Genomic DNA, 19238 nt, shown 5'->3' with positions numbered 1-19238 from the left:
CACTCTTACTGTCGAACCAAAAATAGCACACAGCTCGAGGTTTAATTAGAAAATCTATCGATAAAATCCCAAAACTTAAGGTCAAAAAAATAATTTTAATATCAATGCCGAGAGGGTAGGAAAAGGATACTAAATTTAATTTTCAATCTCATGATTCTGAAATGAATTGATTATTAATTTCTGGTGCTAGTCCCTTAATTGGCTCATCTCTCTCTCTCTCTCTCTCTCTCTGTCTGTCTCTCTCTGCCATTTGAGGCTAAATTGGCACGTCTTTCTCGCTATTGGTATTTCTACCGTTCCCATATGGAACCAATTGTACTCACTTTTATTTTTGTTCCTAAAATAATAGTTGATTTTAGATTTGTGGAAAGGACGGATAATAGCATAGGCTAATTTGTATCCTAGGGAAACCAACAGGATTTGCAAAAAAAACGTCATAAACGCGGACAAAGCGAATGCGGGCAACAGATATAAGTTGTGATGGAAACTGTATCGAAGCTTTAGAAGTTTAATGATTGATTATGAGAATGGCAACTCACGTTATTCGGAAATCTACCCCGTGCTTGAGTTTCTTGTCGGTGGGCGACAGCTGGCGGGACGAGTAGTGCTTGTGGCCGCCCAGTCGCTTGTCCATTGCCTCCAGTAGCTGCGTGTCCGATATCTGGACGGGAATTGATTGTAATGATGTATTGTCGAACGACTAGAAAACTCTTTATTCAAAACCAGACTCTTAGTTATAAGTATGGAGGGTAGAGGTAAGGAGAGTCATCTTATATGGGAGACAAGTTGAAAAAGTGTCCAGTTGTTGCGCTAAATAACAGTTCAAAAATTCTCCACAATGGCGCTGGTGGATGCACAGGGTATGGTATGGATGTAGCAATCGTAGATGAATTGAAGTATGCCGAGTTAAAAAATTTAATGTCATTATCGACTAAAGTAGTTAATTATTGAGAATTTCAACAACTTACGTTGTACAAAATATTGTGGTAAATATAACCTTACTTCCTTGTATCTCCATACTTCCTTGTTTATTTTTCAAGCCTACTCTAACAATATTTATATTTGGCGCTTCTTTTAAGAGTTACCCTGATGCAAATGTGGCGCCATCCTAATTTAATACATTTTGACGACACTTTTTCATATACACAGATGACTCTCCTTACCTCTACCCTCCATAGTTATAAGTAATAATAATTACAAACTACAATTAATATTTACAATAAATATAAGTCTAACTGTTCACTTATGGGCATGGTACCCAAAATGCTGGCGCTATTGCCCCTTTGAATTGCTAGACTTAGCCGTTGGGCTAATTAAGCGCCGGCTCTTGGGTCACCAGACGTCAAGCCCAATTTTTGACGACCTCCCTGGCGCCACGGTTAGCGCCGTGAATTTAAGAAGGAGGTCCCGGATTCGATCCCCGGCATGGGATTTGGGAAGTTATAGGAGGGAGGTTGTAGTGTTCCTCAACGGAATGTAAGTTATTTTAAGTCTTAGTAGTTATCCATACTAATTTGAACGTGCGGAGTCTAAGGCCGTGGGTTCGATTCCCGCCACTGGAAAATGTTTGTATGATGAACATGAATCTTTTAGTGTCTGGGTGTTTATATGTATATTATTCATAAAAATATTCATTAATCATCTTAGTATCAATACTACAAGCTACGCTTACTTTGGGGCTAGATGGCGATGTATGTATTGTCGTAGTAGAAGAAACGCGGACGAAGTCGCAGTTCGTACTATACCTTGGTAGGATTAAGGCACGCCTCGTCCATAATAGCGATGATGCCCTGGTGCGGCGCGTCCACCAGCTCGCAGATGACGCGGTTGTTGAAGTACTGCACCGGCGTCCACTGGATGCCCTCGCGCGCGTACTCCTCTTGCTCTTGCTTCAGCACCAGCTCTGAGAACAGCCCATTACCGTTAACTGGATACTATATATATATCCTACTTCCTACTAACATTATGAATGTGAAAATGTGGATGTTTGTTATTCAATAAAAACGGCTGAACGGATTTGGACAAAATTTGGCATGCATGCAGCCTTTGACATGAAAAAGGTCATAGGCTACCTTTTATCCCGATTCCCTAAGTAGTATCCGAGGAAAAATTGAAAATTATGTACCAGCTAAGACGCGGGCAGATAGTTTTGAAATTCGGTATGCATGTCACCTATGCTATGGAAAAGGACATGTACTTTTGATACCGATCTCTCAAATAGTTCCCGTGGTAAGATTAAAAATTTTTAACGAGCGAACCTTTAGACGTGTGCAGAAGCTATAATATTATAAAGGCGAAAGTATTTATGTTTGTTACTCAATCACATTGAACCGATTTGGCTGAAATTGGTTAGAGATAGATTGTAGTCTGAAATTGCACAAAAGCTATTTGTTATCCCGGAAAATAAGAGAGTTCCTGGGGGAACAAAAACCTTAATATACGCGAACAAATTCGCGGTATCCGCTAGTACCGAATAACATTATTAACACGAATATGTGTTTTTATACTTGTTTGTTGTCCCAACTATGCAACCAATCGACTTGATTTTTAGCAAAGTGTTAGCTGGAAAGACGGAGAGTAGCGTAGGCAAAACTATACCTCAAATATTTAAAAAAAAAAACTTAAAACACGGACGAAAACGAACGACTGTTGTGTTCAAATAGGAACTTTAAAAAAAATACTAAGTAATTTTGGTGCCCGATCTTTTTGCAGAATATATTCAAAGAGCGGACTCGATCTGCGAAAACTGACAGAGAATTCCTTACCAATGAAAAGTTGTTGCAGTTTCTCATTACAGTAATTGATGCAGAACTGCTCGAAGCTATTTGTGTCGAATATTTCGAAGCCGTAGATGTCCAGCACACCTATCAAAGAACTCCGGTAGGTGTTCTGCGGGGACTCTATCGCCTTGTTGATCTGGAAATACCGTTCAGTATTAGTGATCGCATTACAGGAGGAGAAGCAGTAAACAATATTTGGACTTCTATTAGGAACAAATACAAAAGAAAACCCATCGCCCAGAAACAGAGCAACACTGTGAAGGGATGCCAAGTCCATCAACCTGCGACGTAGGTGTGAAGTCTCAAGTGCCTGTAAATATACCGGCAACCATGCCCTTCAGACCGGAACCTGTGTTCACATTGCAACAGTGCTGCTTTGCGGCAGAAATAAGCGTGATGGCAGACGAGCTCTGTCACAAAAAGCTCTACTACTACTCTAAGTTGGCTCTAAATTGGTTGTCTCTGGAGGAACATTGAATATGGCACTGATATAAATTGACTCTTGTCAAAATAAGCTAACTTTTAACTCAACTCATCAATTTGCTGTAGGGTAAAACAAAGGTTCAATTCAATTAGAGAGCAACTACTGAGTTTCTTGCCGGCTCTTCTCGGTAGAATCTGCTTTCCGAACCGGTGGTAGAGTCACACAAACATACATACTTGACGTTTCAAAAGTGCTTATAAAGTAGGCCTACTTGAAATAAATGAATTTGAATTTTGAATTTTATTTTTCAACTTAGACAGAAACGGTTTCTTGTAGTAAAAATAGGAACTAAAATACTTATACATGTCTGGAAAGGGATAAACTGTGACTAAATATATGGTACAGAAATGTGGGTCGAATTAAACGAACCTGTTGCACAATCCACGTGAAGAGCCGGTCATAAGCCGCCTTGGCCAGCGCCAGGCGCGTGTAGTGCGCGTCGGACAGGGTGTGCTCCTTGCTGACCAGGTCACCCCCCGCGGACAGGATCCTGCCCGACATGGCGGACTTGAGGCCCTCTTGCGTCACGCCGAGGGCTGTGACGCACTCTTTAACCGGCCCGCCGATTGATAAGTGGCCGTCTGCTGACTCCGTGCATGTGAGTTCGCCCTAAGAAAACGAAGTAGTACAAATAAGTTATCTTTGTCATCAACTTTAGGTTATCGACTCTACGAAAAATTTCTATTTTCTGGAATATAATAGCCCCAATTTTGTTGAGTACAAATCTCTAAAATTGACGAGTCGATATCTCTCATCCTGTTGCCAATATTCACAAGGATATTACTATTTTTAAATCTCTCAATTTAGTAAATCAAGGGTTATATTTACAGCAGAATCAGTACCACCACCAGAAATCAGTAAACTACGCCAACGGGATTTGTACAAAACCAAAACAAAATAAACGCGGAAGAGGTACGCCGACAACAGCTAGTATCCTATAGTATGGTAACCATGTAGCGGTCTCCACATTACCAAACTAGATGGCGTCACAAAAATCTTGCATCGCGCTAACTAAAATTGACCATATATACAACTTCCAAAGATGAATGGTTGGACTTCGGTTCCCAAACACGATCACGCGCTCGGAGGAATATCCTCCTATTGTTACGGTCGAGCGCAATACCATAGCTCCCGTACAACACACTTTAAATAAAATTGAAATCAAGACAAGTTATTTTAAATTGTGTCTGCTACTACTTTTATTCAGGTAGAAACAGACTGATTTCAGACGATTTACATACTCCGTTTAACCTCTAACGTACACCATTGCGGTCTTTAATTAGCTTACTCTAATGTGTTTAAGGTTATCCACCGGGTCGAGGCTGGATCACTTCTAAGTCGACGAACGAAGATTTTTCATCAATTAACCCTAATAACAGTTTTGTGATCCGAAACTTCTTAACGCATTTTCGGAATGGGGATTAAACTGACAATATTTAATGAAACAAACGAGCGAGCCAGCGGAAGCGGCTCAGCTAATGCCAATATCTTGTTGCCATGGCAACTTATATCGGTATATTTAAAATAACATTCACCAGTTTCCGAAATCGGCTAGAGTTACGTACTTTGTTTTATGTATACCAATTATTCCGACTTTTTTGACCGATTTGCTTGATTATTTTTACTCGGTAGAGGATGGTCGTAATTTAAAAGATCAATAGATTATTTTCATAATACCAACTCACCCACGAATTACGTCGCGAATTATTATTTAATTGAGTGTGATTCAATTAAATGTTACCAGACTTACCAACAATATGACTCCAGCAACTATACTCCATATATCGTCGACAACAGAGGATGTGAATCCCAGAGCATTGAAGGCGCTATTCGTAAGGCTGTAGAGCTTAGAGTCCTGTGCTGTGGTGCGCTCGTTCCCTAATATCTTGTAAACTGAGCTCGAACTTAAACCAAACTTTTTGGTGTGTGCGTTGTTTGTGCTAAGAAGCTGAAACCAAAAAAAAATATATATTTATTGCACTCAAATTATGACAGGGTAAGATTTTGCGTCTTCCTTGTTGTGCTTTCTTGTGTATTTGTGACAACTGACAACACAGAAAGGTAATACGGCCGACACAAAGCAATTAAGAAATCATATTCCTTCATCTAAACATTTATGACAGGGATTTTATAAAATAATTTGATGCAGAGAAAAAAAATTTAGAACCAAAATTATGAATAAACACTGGCCTGTGAGACAGCAGTGACACATTCATCATAAGCCACAGTCCAATACTAGATTAAAAGCTTCTCCCAAGGGTTTGCCCAAAATCACCACGCTGGGTTGATGATCGCAGTAGATGGTAGCTATTGTAGCAGATGACACTGCTTATTGTTCTCGGTAATATATCAGTATTCGTCTCGTACGACAACCGTCGAAATAGAAGGGGTGGTCACAACGAGGTTAATAATGCTTTGAAATTGTGTCAAAACACTCGTCGTCCAGCTTGTGTATAAACAAGAGTGCGTGAGCTGTGATTGTTGTTATAGAGTAGGGCCTGCTAACTACACTTGTAAGCGTCATTATGCGTATCCTTTACAACTCATAACCTAACATTGTTATGATACATTTTACTGATGTATCTGATGTTACTGATGTTGTAGATAAGGGACATAACTCTTCATAAATGACAGCAAGTCGAAAGGCATATGGGACAACGATCAACGATCAACGATGCGTACCATCCTACTAATATTATAAATGCGCAAGTTTGTGAGTATTGACTCATGTATGTATGTGCGTATCAACTAAAATTATGACAACTTATAAACCACGTAAAATAATAGTAGATAGATAGGTAGCCACGATTTAAATATAAATGATTAAAAAAAGGCCTGCTTATAGGTGGTAGACACAGAAACACGCGAGCTTCTTAGTAAAATAGACGTCACATTGAATACGCATAAGTATAATACATACATTCAAAATATAAAGGTACGTGCTGGGCCCCTATGAACTCGGCCAACCGAAAGTGAAGCCGTAGTCCTCACCGCTAGGTTTAAATGAATAGAAAATGTGAAGAGATTGGTTTCCATCGTCATACCTGATAGAAGGAATGGAAGTTCCTCTCCCCAGGCTGCAAGCTGACAACGCGGCTCTTCTCAAGCAGGTAATTGCTGATGTGGCCGCCCATGGGGTCGCCCTTGTAGTCGAAGTGGATATCCATGTATTTGCCGAACCGGGATGAATTGTCGTTCCGATTGGTCTTGGCGTTGCCGAACGTCTCGAGGATCGAGTTCGATTGGATGAGGACGTTTTTTACTCTGGAGAAAGAAAATTATTAAAAATTTTGGGTACCTATCAAAATTTTACTTTAAGTTATTCAAGCATATCGAAGAAAAGTCGAATTTTAGTGGACGCCCGAAGCACTTTTACCATAAAACAACATCAAGTCTGTATGTACGTGTTGATTCTACCACGGGTTCGGAGGGCAGATTCTACCGAGAAGAAGCCGGCGAGAAACTCAGCAGCTCCTCTTTTCCAACATCGACATCTTGCAATCTAACAAACATTAATCTTCCCCAGATATTTGGGCGGTCTAAAAGCTTAAAAACTAAGAGCCTCTATAAAATGACAGCACAGTAAAATTTTAAAACAAGATTGTATAAGTTTACTATACAAGGACCATCCGTATACGAGGAAAATCCTCTGCGCTCCTGTATTTTTGGCCTGGCCATATAAAATGTTGACAATTACGGAAAATGGTTTAGTTTTCCTCTAGAAGAGATTTTTTCAGCAATTTCGGCGAGCACACAAATTTCCTACTTGACCAAGCAAATGACCCACCTGACGGTAAGTGGGAAACGATTACCTATAAACAGAGTTACACTTCGCATTGCTTCGAACACGTCCTGCAACGTGCCACCAATCAAGATGCACTTGAGGCCTATGTACTAAACATCATGTGCCTGTAATTACACCGGCAACGACGCCCATCAGACCGGAACACAGCATTGCCGAAATGCTGCTTCGCGGTAATAAGGGTCAATAGTGTAAAATAGTTTTACAAGAGTTTAACGTAATACGCGAGAGTAACACAAATAGATTGAGAACGTGCACCGATTACGATTACAAGTAAACATTTAGATTATCTGTTAGCAAGGCTAAACGTACGCAACCGCGGCACCACGATCCTACTTGTAACTCGAACGATTTGTTTTACAGCATTACAAGATCTAGGCATAACATGTTCGAGGTATATAAGCAACAAATAGTTATATGTGGACCAAAACATGTGAACATAGTAAAGCAGGAAATCATGACCCAAAAAACCACTTGGTTTATGTAGGGTAAACAAGGTATGCATTTCTTCCACTCACTTCAATTACCCGTCACTCCATTCCTAGCATATCTTCTTTAAGACAGTCAATCTGTTTCATTTTAGGACTTCCTTTACTTTTTAATTTCACAGTTTAAAGTTATTCAGGGAACATGTTACAAAACCGAATATCGGACCATCAAACAATTCAAAGCCTAACTAAAATTTTCAATAAAAAATTCAGTGGCCAATTCACAGTCAGCTTAAAAATCATCCTCATTACATCAACCCAATACAGGCCCACTAAACAGCACGGGTCTCCTCCCACAATGAGAAGAGGTTAAAAAGACGAGGTCTAAGGCCGTTGTCCACCACACTGGCCCATTGCGGATTGGTGGACTCCACACATCTTTAAGAACACTCAGGCATGGAAGTTTCCTCACAATGGTTTCCTTCGCCGTTGAAGCAAGTTATATTTTTAAATTACTTAAAACGCACATAACCTAGAAAAGTTAGGGGTGCGTACTGAGATTCGAACTCGGGCCCCCAAAAGTGAAGTCGAGCTCCTACCCAATGCGCTATGACTCAGTTCTAAAGCTATAGACGACACTAATCTATTACAAATGAAAAAAATATGGATTTACCTGTCGATGTAATCCCTATGAACTTGCATGGTGTTGGCAGCGATATACTTCATGATGAACTTCGAGGCTTCCGTCTTGCCCGACCCCGACTCGCCCGATATAAGGACGCATGTGTCTCTGCCCTGTAACAACATATAATATTACACTTTACAGTGGATGTATGAGTAGTTCCTCTTCTAAAGAACAGGGTGGAAACAACGAACAAGTAGCTGAATGGTGGTCAATCAACTAGCACGATGGCCATAAGTTGCGGAAGACGTTGGACGATGACAGCTGAGGCCTGATCAATGGCTGTATGGCTGATCGCAATGATAGAAGAATAAAGAATGAATATGATAAACAAAAATTTCGGCAAACTATCTAACGCTTTTCGGTGTCGTTTTAATATATGGAGTAATTTCTATTCCGCCGGATAAAACTTTAACTTCTTAAGTTGCGTTACATTAACATGGAGGTTGTTTGCTACATACAGAAATATTTGAAGCATGAATGGCGCAGTTCTGTAAGTAGCAGTAAAAGCCTAATAGCCTAATAGCTAAACTTAGCTGTAATAAGTCAAACATATTAAAACAAAGTGCGTGTGGTCTGGACCGTAGATAATTTACTCCATATTTATGTTTCCACGCACAAAGATGTGGCCGGGCCAACAATGGGCACGCGTCAACGACACACAATGGGTGGTAATCGCTTGCACTCTACAGTGATCATTATATTATGACAACGAACGAATGTTATGACACGGGTTCAAAAGATACCGTACAACATTTACAATGAATGCGAAAAGAATAACTCCAAGAACAAGGACTTTTCGTAAAGGTACAAAATAAGCGTGGTTCATGTGCCCCCTCGTTGTGAGATGAGAGATGGGACTGCGATCAGCAGTAGGACATTTCATAAAGATGAAGTGTTTGATCGTGACGCGACTTTCAATAGAGGAACTCTTTGCTCGCAAAAATGTTTCAGTGCGACTGGTCATTACTAGTAACTTTATGGATCTAATCAGAAAGCTCAGCTGAATCAGCGAGCGATACCTGGTGAATTTCTATGTGCAGAAATCAAAAATCAGATATGTAGAAGATCGAATTAACGAAATAGATCAACAAGTCGAGAAATAAGCTAAATTTGGGAGCTTCGGGTGAACACCGAGTTTGATTTTAGTAGATAGGAATACTAAACTAAGATTACATTTAGGATTACGGGAAACCTAATTTTATCTTCATGAAGCTTAGCTTAGTTATTTGCAGAGTATTTATAGCCGCCTAAGGATGGCGGACACAGGGCGTTATTAGGGTTACTCTGGTGGGCCATCTGTTTGGTCAGTCAATTATAACTTTAAAAAAAAAAGTCTAGATAAAGGGTTACCTGCTGTCTCAGCACCCTCTGGCAGGCGTCTGCTACAGCATACACGTGTGGGGGCACCTCAAACATCTCCCGCCCGCGGTACTGCGCCATGTGCTGCTGGCCATAGATGTCGAGGTTCTTATACGGGTTCACGGACACCAGCACCTCACCTATGTATGTGTAGATTTTGTTGTGTTGGAATCTGAAACAAAGAAAATGGTTATGATCAACCCAATATTCAGGGTCCCAGGGACAGGGCACTTTTATTTGACTTGTCATCTGCATCAGTATATTTTGTGATGATGATTCCAGAGATGGCAATTATGAAAATATCGATATGTCAAATTGTCATTGCAGTTTGTTTTGGAAATTACGCAATGGACGTATGGAGCACGAGGAATTAAAGGTTTTTAACATTCGAGCTACGCATTACGCGGGAATCTAAATTACTTTTATAGATTTGTACAGCTGTTTGAGGTACCTTATTCAACTTATTTATTATTTTACTTGTTTTGTCAATTTTAAGGTTATATACACTGCGACAATACACACACCGCCATCTAGCCCCAAAGTAAGCGTAGCTTGTGTTATGGGTACTGAGATGACTGATGAATATTTTTATGAATAATATACATAAATACTTATAATATATATATAAACACCCAGACACTGAAAAACATTCATGCTCCTCACACAAACATTTTCCAGTTGTGGGAATCGAACCCACGGCCAAGGACTCAGAAAGCAGGGTCGCTGCCTACTGCGCCAGTCGGTCGTCCTTTGGTTGTTTGTTTGGTGAGTGTTTTTGAATTCACTTAACCTCGACCTGATGCCGCAATGATGACATCCTGCGGACAACAGCTGGCATGTCGTGTCTGTGGTCATCTATTTGCATTCATATATATGTTTTTAAGAAACTGTGAAAACCTTGAATATAGTGTCTATATAGATATGGTGTTTAGGACTTCTGTCTCACTTTCGGGAGGACCGTGTTGAATCCGGGACGCACCTCTTACTCTTCGGAGTTATGTTGCTTATGGAGTATGCGTTCTAGCGATCAAGGAAAACATCACTAGGAACCCTGCATGCCTGAGAATATGCATGCTCAATAATGCTCCAAAGGCGTGTGAAGTCTACCATCCCGCACTTGAGTACGGCCTAATCACTTCTAACTCTTAGAAGAGACCCGTGCCTTATAGTGAGCTTATGGGGTGATGATGATATAATTTATGATTATGGGCCACTGCAAGGTGATGCGGAAGTTGAAGGTTGGAAGTTGTAGTCGTGAGTTTTTTTAATATATTATGATTATGATTCCTACTAGCTAAAATAGATAGCGATCGTGTGTCCACGCTTTTGTTATGATTTATGCTGTTATGGTGATTGTGCGCTGACATGCAACATCGGCACCGGGTCAACGGCCTCAAGGTTATTTATTTTGACACGCGAGAAACATAAAAAAAATGAAAAGAGTGTATGTCATTGCAAATGTAAAGTGTATTTGCTTGTCCGTCTGTTCATGTGTAAAAATCCTTTTTCTTAGTATTGAGGGTTCAAGTTTAAACTTATACAGAAAGATAGACTGGCACGGGCAATTTAGGTTAGTTTTTTTTGGTCTGATCTGATGTGGGAGGCTTTAGCAATGGCAACCCTGGTACCTACAGGAAAGGGCGTGCCGCCAAGCGATTTAGCGTTACAGTAAGATGCCGCTTGGTATCCGATTATTGATATTCGACTTCACTTTCGAGAGGCCGCGTACGAAACCCAGTATGCACGCTAGGAAATGGAATTTCTCTGCTAGTGGAAATGTAAGAGTGAGAGTTCTCCATAATGCTATGGACCACGTCCAATATAAAGATTTTATTAAAATTGACAATACCACAGCACGGCTAGCATGGGCAGGAGACAATTATATACCCGGGGAAGGGATATAAAATTTATCTTCTCTGACTGCTTTATCAACTCTCAGAGCACTGGCACACAAGTGGAATAATATATGTGTATTAATAATCGGGGGATATAATTTTTATCTCCCGCCCGTGCTAGCCTGAATAGTACTCAGTGGCGTGCACTTCATACATGCACAAAAGTACTGCATACCCTAAAATTGAAATGTAGCTCGTATAGGAGGAGGATTTTTTCCATTTTATGCAGTTTTCCTATTGCATACAACCAACCCTGGTAAGAAACCCAGTGCACGCCACTGATAGTACTAGGACTAAAATCATAGACTTCGCATTTTCAAACGAAAGTAAATTGCTAACATCCATTTTCCTTTCCTCGATAAGCAGCCTATAAATTATCATATCGTGAACTAGGCCGTCATAACTTCACGTATTCATTACCATATCAAGTATAAACAAACTCAATGATACAATTTTGTGCATACTATATAACAAATGCTTCTGGATTATCACCTTTATGATTAAAGAAATAAATACTATGTAAAGGAACTGCAGATACCTAAAGCCCAGATAATCTAAGAGCTAATGGGAATTTTAAAAAATGATATTTTTGTAGCCTTAGTATGTAATTGCACGCACGCACTTGTAGTCGTTTCCAAATATCGAAACACAGTAACGATAGACGATAAGATAGTTACGATAGTCCTTTATGACGTTCCAGTTTTATTACCTGAGCGAGCGAGCGAGAAATCATGTAGTATCGTAAATCTAATACAATTTCAATTTTATCCAAAAACCTTGAAAGGAACATCGTGCTTAGTTTTTCAAACAAATACATGCTTTGACGAGCAGCTTCTAAAAAATCAAGCGTGCGAGCGAGCAGCGTGAATGAATCAAGATAGAATTGCATTTGACTGCATTACCGCCTATGGAAAGTAATGTTAACGTTTAGTTCGCTTATCTAAAATATCTATAAAAATTAAGGTGCAGGAAACACAATTATATAAGAATAAGGTTAGTAAGGAACGTGGAAGAAAATGGATTCGTGCGGGCTAATTTGCCACCAGCTCTCCGACTTCGAGATCGATTGTCAAGTTCAAAAGCTGCGGGTGACGTCACCGCATTGCCCACGCGCCTCCGGCAGGAGCCGGTTTTTAGTTCAAGACCAACCGGCGGCGGCGGACAGAGGCTAAATACATTAAAGATCTGTTTTTGTAAGCTTAAACACGAGGTTGAGTAATAAGGATAAATATATATAGGTAACTTTTAACTAAGGTTCCATTGAAGCATCAATCTAGATTTTTTTTAAAAACATTGCATGGCTATAACTTTATATAATTAACTGCCAGACTGCCATAAAAAATTGCCGCTCAAGAACCTTCAGGAAAGTTATTTTCAAAATACTTAACGATAAAACTTACTAAAGTATTAACGAATATTTAAATGACTATTTGATCTAAAATTTGACTAGAAATCTTTGATTATAATTATTATTTCCTTAATTCATTTAATTTTTTATATTTTATTTTTCTTATTTCGTATGAGTTTGAATCCTATTCCTTAGAATCAGAAAAGATTTGCACACTGTCGTTGACAGTATATAGTATTGTGTAGGAGTGTATTTTAATTATTGTAAAACAACTTATTGTGTTACCCACATTTGTAGCAAAAAAAATATTATTAACACTTAATGACCACTAGTACGAGATTTGAGACCTAATATGGTAAGGATTTAGAGGGAATTATAGCTTAAAACCCACCATTCTACTACAATAAATGTTTTCAGACTTTATAAAGAATTCAATATACGATCATAACGTGCTTTCCGAGGCACTTTCTTCACTTACTCAAAAATATAAAATGGAAATATATATATAAGATATATAACATTAAATCACACACATTTGTTATTTAGTCCTCAATATAAAGTAATACGCGATCTAATGTTCCTCGGGACAATGTTACACACATACAAACAAGGCTGAGCCAAATATAGCGAATGTCAGAGTAATTCCGTGGGCCGAAATTCCTCCGTAATTCATTTACAAATCTGAGCGGAAATTCGGATTGGCCTCACAACGAGTTTTGTAATTTCATTTTCATTTATATTAATATCTCTAATTCTCTAATTTAAGTTCCATTAAGAGTTTAGCTTAAATAGTTTTTTTGACGACCTCCCTTGCGCAACGGTGAGTGCTGTGAATTTAAGCAGGAGGTTCCGGGTTCGATTCCCTGCAGGGGCAATTTGGGAATATATAATTTCTTAATTTTCCGCGCAATTTGGGAATATATAATTTCTTAATTTTCCCCGCAATTTGGGAATATATAGTTTCTTAATTTTTCTAAGCCTAAGTCGCCTTTCCAGCACCTTAAGGCCCCAACGTCCATCGACTCTCCGAGCTATGTACACCGCCCATTACCACTTCAGCCTCGCAACTCACTCAGCTATGTCAGTACAAACTCAAAGTAAAAAAAAAAAAAAATATAGCTAAAGATCTGTTCAGTTTGGTCAACACTCAACACGCCGCACCCTCGCTGCGTCAAAGCCTTCATGTTGTGACACAAGTGTGTGGTCATAGAGGCTAAAGAGTCGCCTCGCGTTTGGTGAATCATAGAACAGATAAATAACAACTATTCACCGCAGTGAATCACACATTTATGCTAACTGAATTCATTATTGAAATTAGAATTATATTGTAAACAAGCTTCGACTTTTTACCGGATGACAGGTTAGCGTTTGACTGCGATCTCACCTGACGATAGTGTCGTATAGTTTGACGGCCGATTGGCGCAGTTTGCAGCGACACTGCTTTCTGAGTTTTTAAGTGGAAGGGGTTTGCATGAATGTTTTTTAGTGTCTAGGTGTTTATATATATAAAGTATTTATGTATATTATTCATAACAATATTCATCAATCATCTTAGTACCCATAACACAAGCAACGCTTATTTGGGGCTAGATGGCGATGTGTTTATTGTTGTTGTGTATTTTATAGTTCCAAAAAGCAGATACATACTTATATGCTCGTTTTTATTACGCCTAGGAATCGCATTTATCGGATGCCCAGTGATTTAGGTGATTCCTAGAGAGAAAAATAAAGTTTCGCAAACTATTATGTGATGTCGACGTTAGGCGACGTCTAAAGTTACGACACCGATTCGGCGGATCTTAAAGTTTAGGGGACCTTTAAAGTAACACTTGACAGATGAAAAGAATATAAATTAGTTATTTTTATAATCTTAAATGTATACAAATAATAAAAATATGATAATACAAACAAAAATACCACACCTTGTTGCAAGACCCATAAACAAGTTATGAGTTACCTAGTGAAAATCGATTGGAGAAAGGTTACTTTATGCCCAGGAATCATCTTGGATTGGGCGTTACTTACTTAGCGCTAATAAGCTCATTGCCTTGTCTTTCGTTAGTAAAACCAGGCGTTAGTTGCATAACGACATTGGAAATCCTTTCCCTCCCGTGAGCCTAATTTTTTTTTTTATATCCTAGCGACCCGCCCCAGATTCACAAGGGTGCAATGTAGATACCTATTTTAATAGATGTAGATACAGATATACTACGACAATGCACACTTCGCCATCTAGCCCCAAAGTAAGCGTAGCTTGTGTTATGAGTACTAAGATGACTGATGAATATTTTAATGAATAATATACAAAAATATTTATAAAATACATATAAACACCCAGACACTGAAGAACATTTATGCTCATCACACAAACATTTTCCAGTTGTGGGAATCGAACCCACGGCCTTGGATTCAGAAAGCAGGGTCGCTGCCCACTGCGCCACTCGGCCGTAAAATAATGTGAGTTTGTTCTGATTTATATTTCGATACAGTTCCGTAATGTTATGTGAGCGCTGTGAATTTAAGTAGGAGGTCTCAGGTTCGATTCCCGGCAGGGGTTATTTTGGAATATATAATTTCTGAATTTTCTCTACTCTGGTCTGGTTTGGCCGTGGCTAGTTACCACCCTACCGACAAAGACGTGCCGCTAAGCGATTTAGCTTTCCGGTGCGATGTCGCGTGGAAACCGATTAGGGGTATGACTACTATACTCCCTAACAAGATAGCCCTCTACCATCTTACACTGAATACTCCCTTACCACCAGGTGAGATTGCAGTCAAGGGCTAACTTGTAGTGGAATAAAAAAAAACTCTATCACCTACTGCAGAGGTAGCACATGCAGGAGACAAAAATTATATCCCCCGATTGTGTCCCCTGACAGGGGATATAATTAACGTGTCTACCTGCTAAACGGGAACATGGAATAGGAGAAGTTTACCGCCGTTTATTATTACACATTATATTATTTGAATATTATTTCCACTTGCGCCAGTGCTCTGAGAGTTGATAAATCTGTGGAAGAAGATAAATTTTTATCCTTTCCCCGGGTATATAATTGTCTACTGCCCATGCTAGCCGTGCTGAGTGGTTTTTGATGCTTAAAGTAGTAGTCGTGTACGCGGTTTCTGTATGTTCTTAATTCTGTGCTTGATCAATTATTTACCGTTAAGGCTCAAAATACAGATGACCAGGGTTAATCTAACCTAGACCTACTTTTGAAGTATATGTAGATATTCTATTAAGTAAAAACCAGGTAAACAATATTGTTAGGACACCCAAGTGTTTATCAACTAACAGATAAAGAGCAATCCACAGGTGATAAACGTTAATACAGAGTATTGCTGATAAATATGGATAATGATAGTAATGTTATCTTTGCGAGTCCATTTTACTTGCCTACCTTCTTGATGAGTCACGATCCGTTGTACCTACCGCGTATATACACTGCATATGACTTCATCAATAGATACATTATTTAGGTACCTAGATAATTCCATTGCAATTATTTTTATACTAGCTGTCGCCCGCGTTCATCGTCCGCGTTTATTACGGTATTTTTTTACAAATAACCGTTCGTATTCCTGGGATAAAGAGAAGCCTATTAATTAATCTATATTACAGTTTTTATATATTATAACAAAAATAATTTGAATATACAACGTGTGAATGAAAGCCGAAATAATACTTCAGCGGCTTTAGAGGTATTGAAAATTCAAATTCAAAACTTCTTTATTCATGTAGGCCTATCACAGGCACTTATAAAGCGTTCATACATATAATATGTTTACATAATTGTAAGGGGGTGGTGATAACTTCGTTCGCCAACTTTAACCTAAAGCTACGATGGTTCCAAACACGCCCCGGTCTAAGACGAGCCCACAAGAAACTTAGCCGGGTAAATTTGTTATCACCATCTCACAGTAAATTTATATTTCGCTTTTAAGTTACAGCAATTCACACCCAAGCTTTTTTATCGTTTAAGTAATCCTTAACGTTATAACAGGATTTTTCTGAAAGCTTACGTTTTATGGTTATTTATTGTTTCTGAGACTTATCAGTGAAACCGAAAAGCTAATAGTTTTTCATCAAACCATTGCCATAGTTTTTACTGAAAGGAATCAGATACAGCCCTAATATCAAATTCAAAAATAGAATCAAGTGGCTCCTGTCACTTTATTAGGTACGCGTCGTGTATCGTGGGTACTATGCACGTGTCGATCTTTTATTTTCAATAGGGTTGTCATAAATAAAAACACTGAGAATGTTTTGAATTAGTTTTTATAGAAAAATTAAATGTACTATTTTGATTTAATATTTTTACAGGATGATTCCTTATGAAATATACTTATGCACCCTTCTACAGTATTTCGTAATTCCGTTACACGTTTTATATATATACATTATACATATATGATTTACTTTCCCCAAGGGTTGTTTCGAAGAGAATGCTTTAGCAATAAGACCGCCTTAGCATACCAATGTTTGTTTAAATATTATTTCGCTGCATGTGTGTTGTTTGTAACTATTACTACTTGTTACTTATTACTTATTGCCTATGTTGTCTTCCAACTTACTCTATGCCAAAAATCGAGTAGATTGGTTGATTATTTGGGGTGTAAAGGAATGACAAACAAACACACTTACGTATTTATTGTATTTAATTTTTTTTTTTTTTTTTATGTTTGTATTAATTGATTGATTCCCTCGATGGCTTAGTGGTTAGATGTAGCTAGTGGGAGATGTTGATGACATAGGGATGAAAACATGGTGACAAACACACAACACCCCATAAAATGGTGAAGGAGAAAGATCAATTAGCTCTTAAATATATAAGCACTCATTAAAATATACTTCTCCAGTAGAACACCGGCAAGCTTCCCTTAGTACAATCACAGTGGATACATTCATATTTACTGTGGTCGTCGATGATCTCCCCCGTTTAACCCCTTTTAGGGGTAAATGTTACATTAACACTTGCGGATACCAAAGCGAACTTTCAAAATTTTAATAACCATGACTAGGTATAGATTAACACAAAGAAGCCTAAGTTACATCCTAATTCTGCCTGAGAAAGTCCTGTCAAGTCCTGTCTAGCCCTTTCCGATATGAACCAAAACAAACGGACCGACAGACGAACATTTAAAAACTAGTTTTTTTTTTCAGTACCTTACACATACGCAGCTATCTTCTACCGTACTACTTTAATATGTTACATTTAGTTAAAAGCTGTTAATCTGACACTGCAAGCAGATGATACCATTTTACTTATTTGTCCAGAATCGCTAAACTGGCTCGCAAGCACCAGTGTAAGTCTGACCTCAGACAGTGGCGTGCACAGGGTCTTCGGCCAGGGTATGCATAAAGCAGATATATAGCATAAAATTGAAAAATTCCCCTCCAATACGAGCTATATAAAATAATGTGGGTAGGCACTGCTTTTGTGCATGTATGAAGTGCAAGCCACTGACCTCAGATAAGGCTCGCACTGACATTGCAAGGGCCAGACGTCCTCGAGGGCTCCTGTTTAGGCGCTGCACGTGCGTCCATGCGTTGACACGCTTTCACAGCCGACGATGAAGGTCATACACATAGGGCGTTAGGACATATCATACGCGGTCGTTAAAGCAAACTCAGCTCCCGCTTAAGCAAGACATAGTGTCGGTTCACACCTGTAGGGCTAGCATGCGCGGCCCGAGATACTTATCTCTACCGATCAATCGCATTTTATCTATAGAGATAGACGAGATAATGTGCACTCTTGTAGTTCTCATGCCCGGCTTAAAGGAAGTGATGATGAAGTCAATTTATTTATTTATTGTGAGTATTTGTTGAGTACAATACATACACGCATCCAGCCATTACCGGCCCACTACAGGGCACGGGTCTCTTATAATGAGGTTAAGGCCGTAGTCCACCACGCTGGCCCAGTGCGGATTGGTGGACTACACACACCTTTGAGAACATTATGTAGAACTCTTAGGCATACAGGTTTTCTTCACCGTTGAAGCGGGTGATATTTTTAATTGCTGAAAAACACACATAACTTAGAAGAGTTAAATGTGCGTGCTGGGATTCGAACTCGGCCCCCGCGATGTCGAAATACCACCACCAGCAGGCTACCACTAGATACAAGGAACAAGTACCACTAGGCTATCGCCGCTTATATACCCTAAGCAGTTACTTATTTATTTATTAGCTTTTCAAGGGAAACAAACAGTACTATTACACATAAAAGTAATGCCGTAATTTTATATCACATAAACCAATGAAGGATCCACAACTTACTCGGAAACTCGGACTCGGACTCACGGAAAGACAGTTTAAATCTTCGGGGCACGATGGTCTGAAACAGCAATTGCCAAACTCGGGCTGATAATGAAAATATCTTGGCTGAAAAGTCAAATACCTAACAGTTTATTAACCTGTCCTGGGAATCGAACCAAGAATCTAATTACGTGC

The 19238-nt window shown here is 39.1% G+C and overlaps 1 protein-coding gene across 1 annotated transcript in view; it reads right to left on the bottom strand.

Moving 5' to 3' along the window:
- The window catches only part of LOC120628565 (unconventional myosin ID), a 50252-nt gene that overhangs the window by 11423 nt on the left and 19591 nt on the right, over positions 1-19238 (bottom strand). Inside the window, exons 2-9 of the mRNA XM_039896994.1 lie at positions 9530-9710; positions 8168-8289; positions 6309-6528; positions 5015-5212; positions 3634-3873; positions 2766-2916; positions 1746-1903; positions 540-661 (exon numbers count right to left, since the gene is read on the bottom strand). Coding sequence (XP_039752928.1) covers positions 540-661; positions 1746-1903; positions 2766-2916; positions 3634-3873; positions 5015-5212; positions 6309-6528; positions 8168-8289; positions 9530-9710 — 1392 coding nt within the window. The remainder of the gene's footprint in view (positions 1-539; positions 662-1745; positions 1904-2765; positions 2917-3633; positions 3874-5014; positions 5213-6308; positions 6529-8167; positions 8290-9529; positions 9711-19238) is intronic.

This window comes from Pararge aegeria, chromosome 13 (assembly GCF_905163445.1).
Source record: "Pararge aegeria chromosome 13, ilParAegt1.1, whole genome shotgun sequence".
In the NCBI taxonomy this organism is placed as follows: Eukaryota; Metazoa; Arthropoda; class Insecta; order Lepidoptera; family Nymphalidae; genus Pararge; species Pararge aegeria.
Note: the sequence above shows the minus strand (reverse complement) of the source record. Positions and strands in the feature narration are given on the sequence as shown.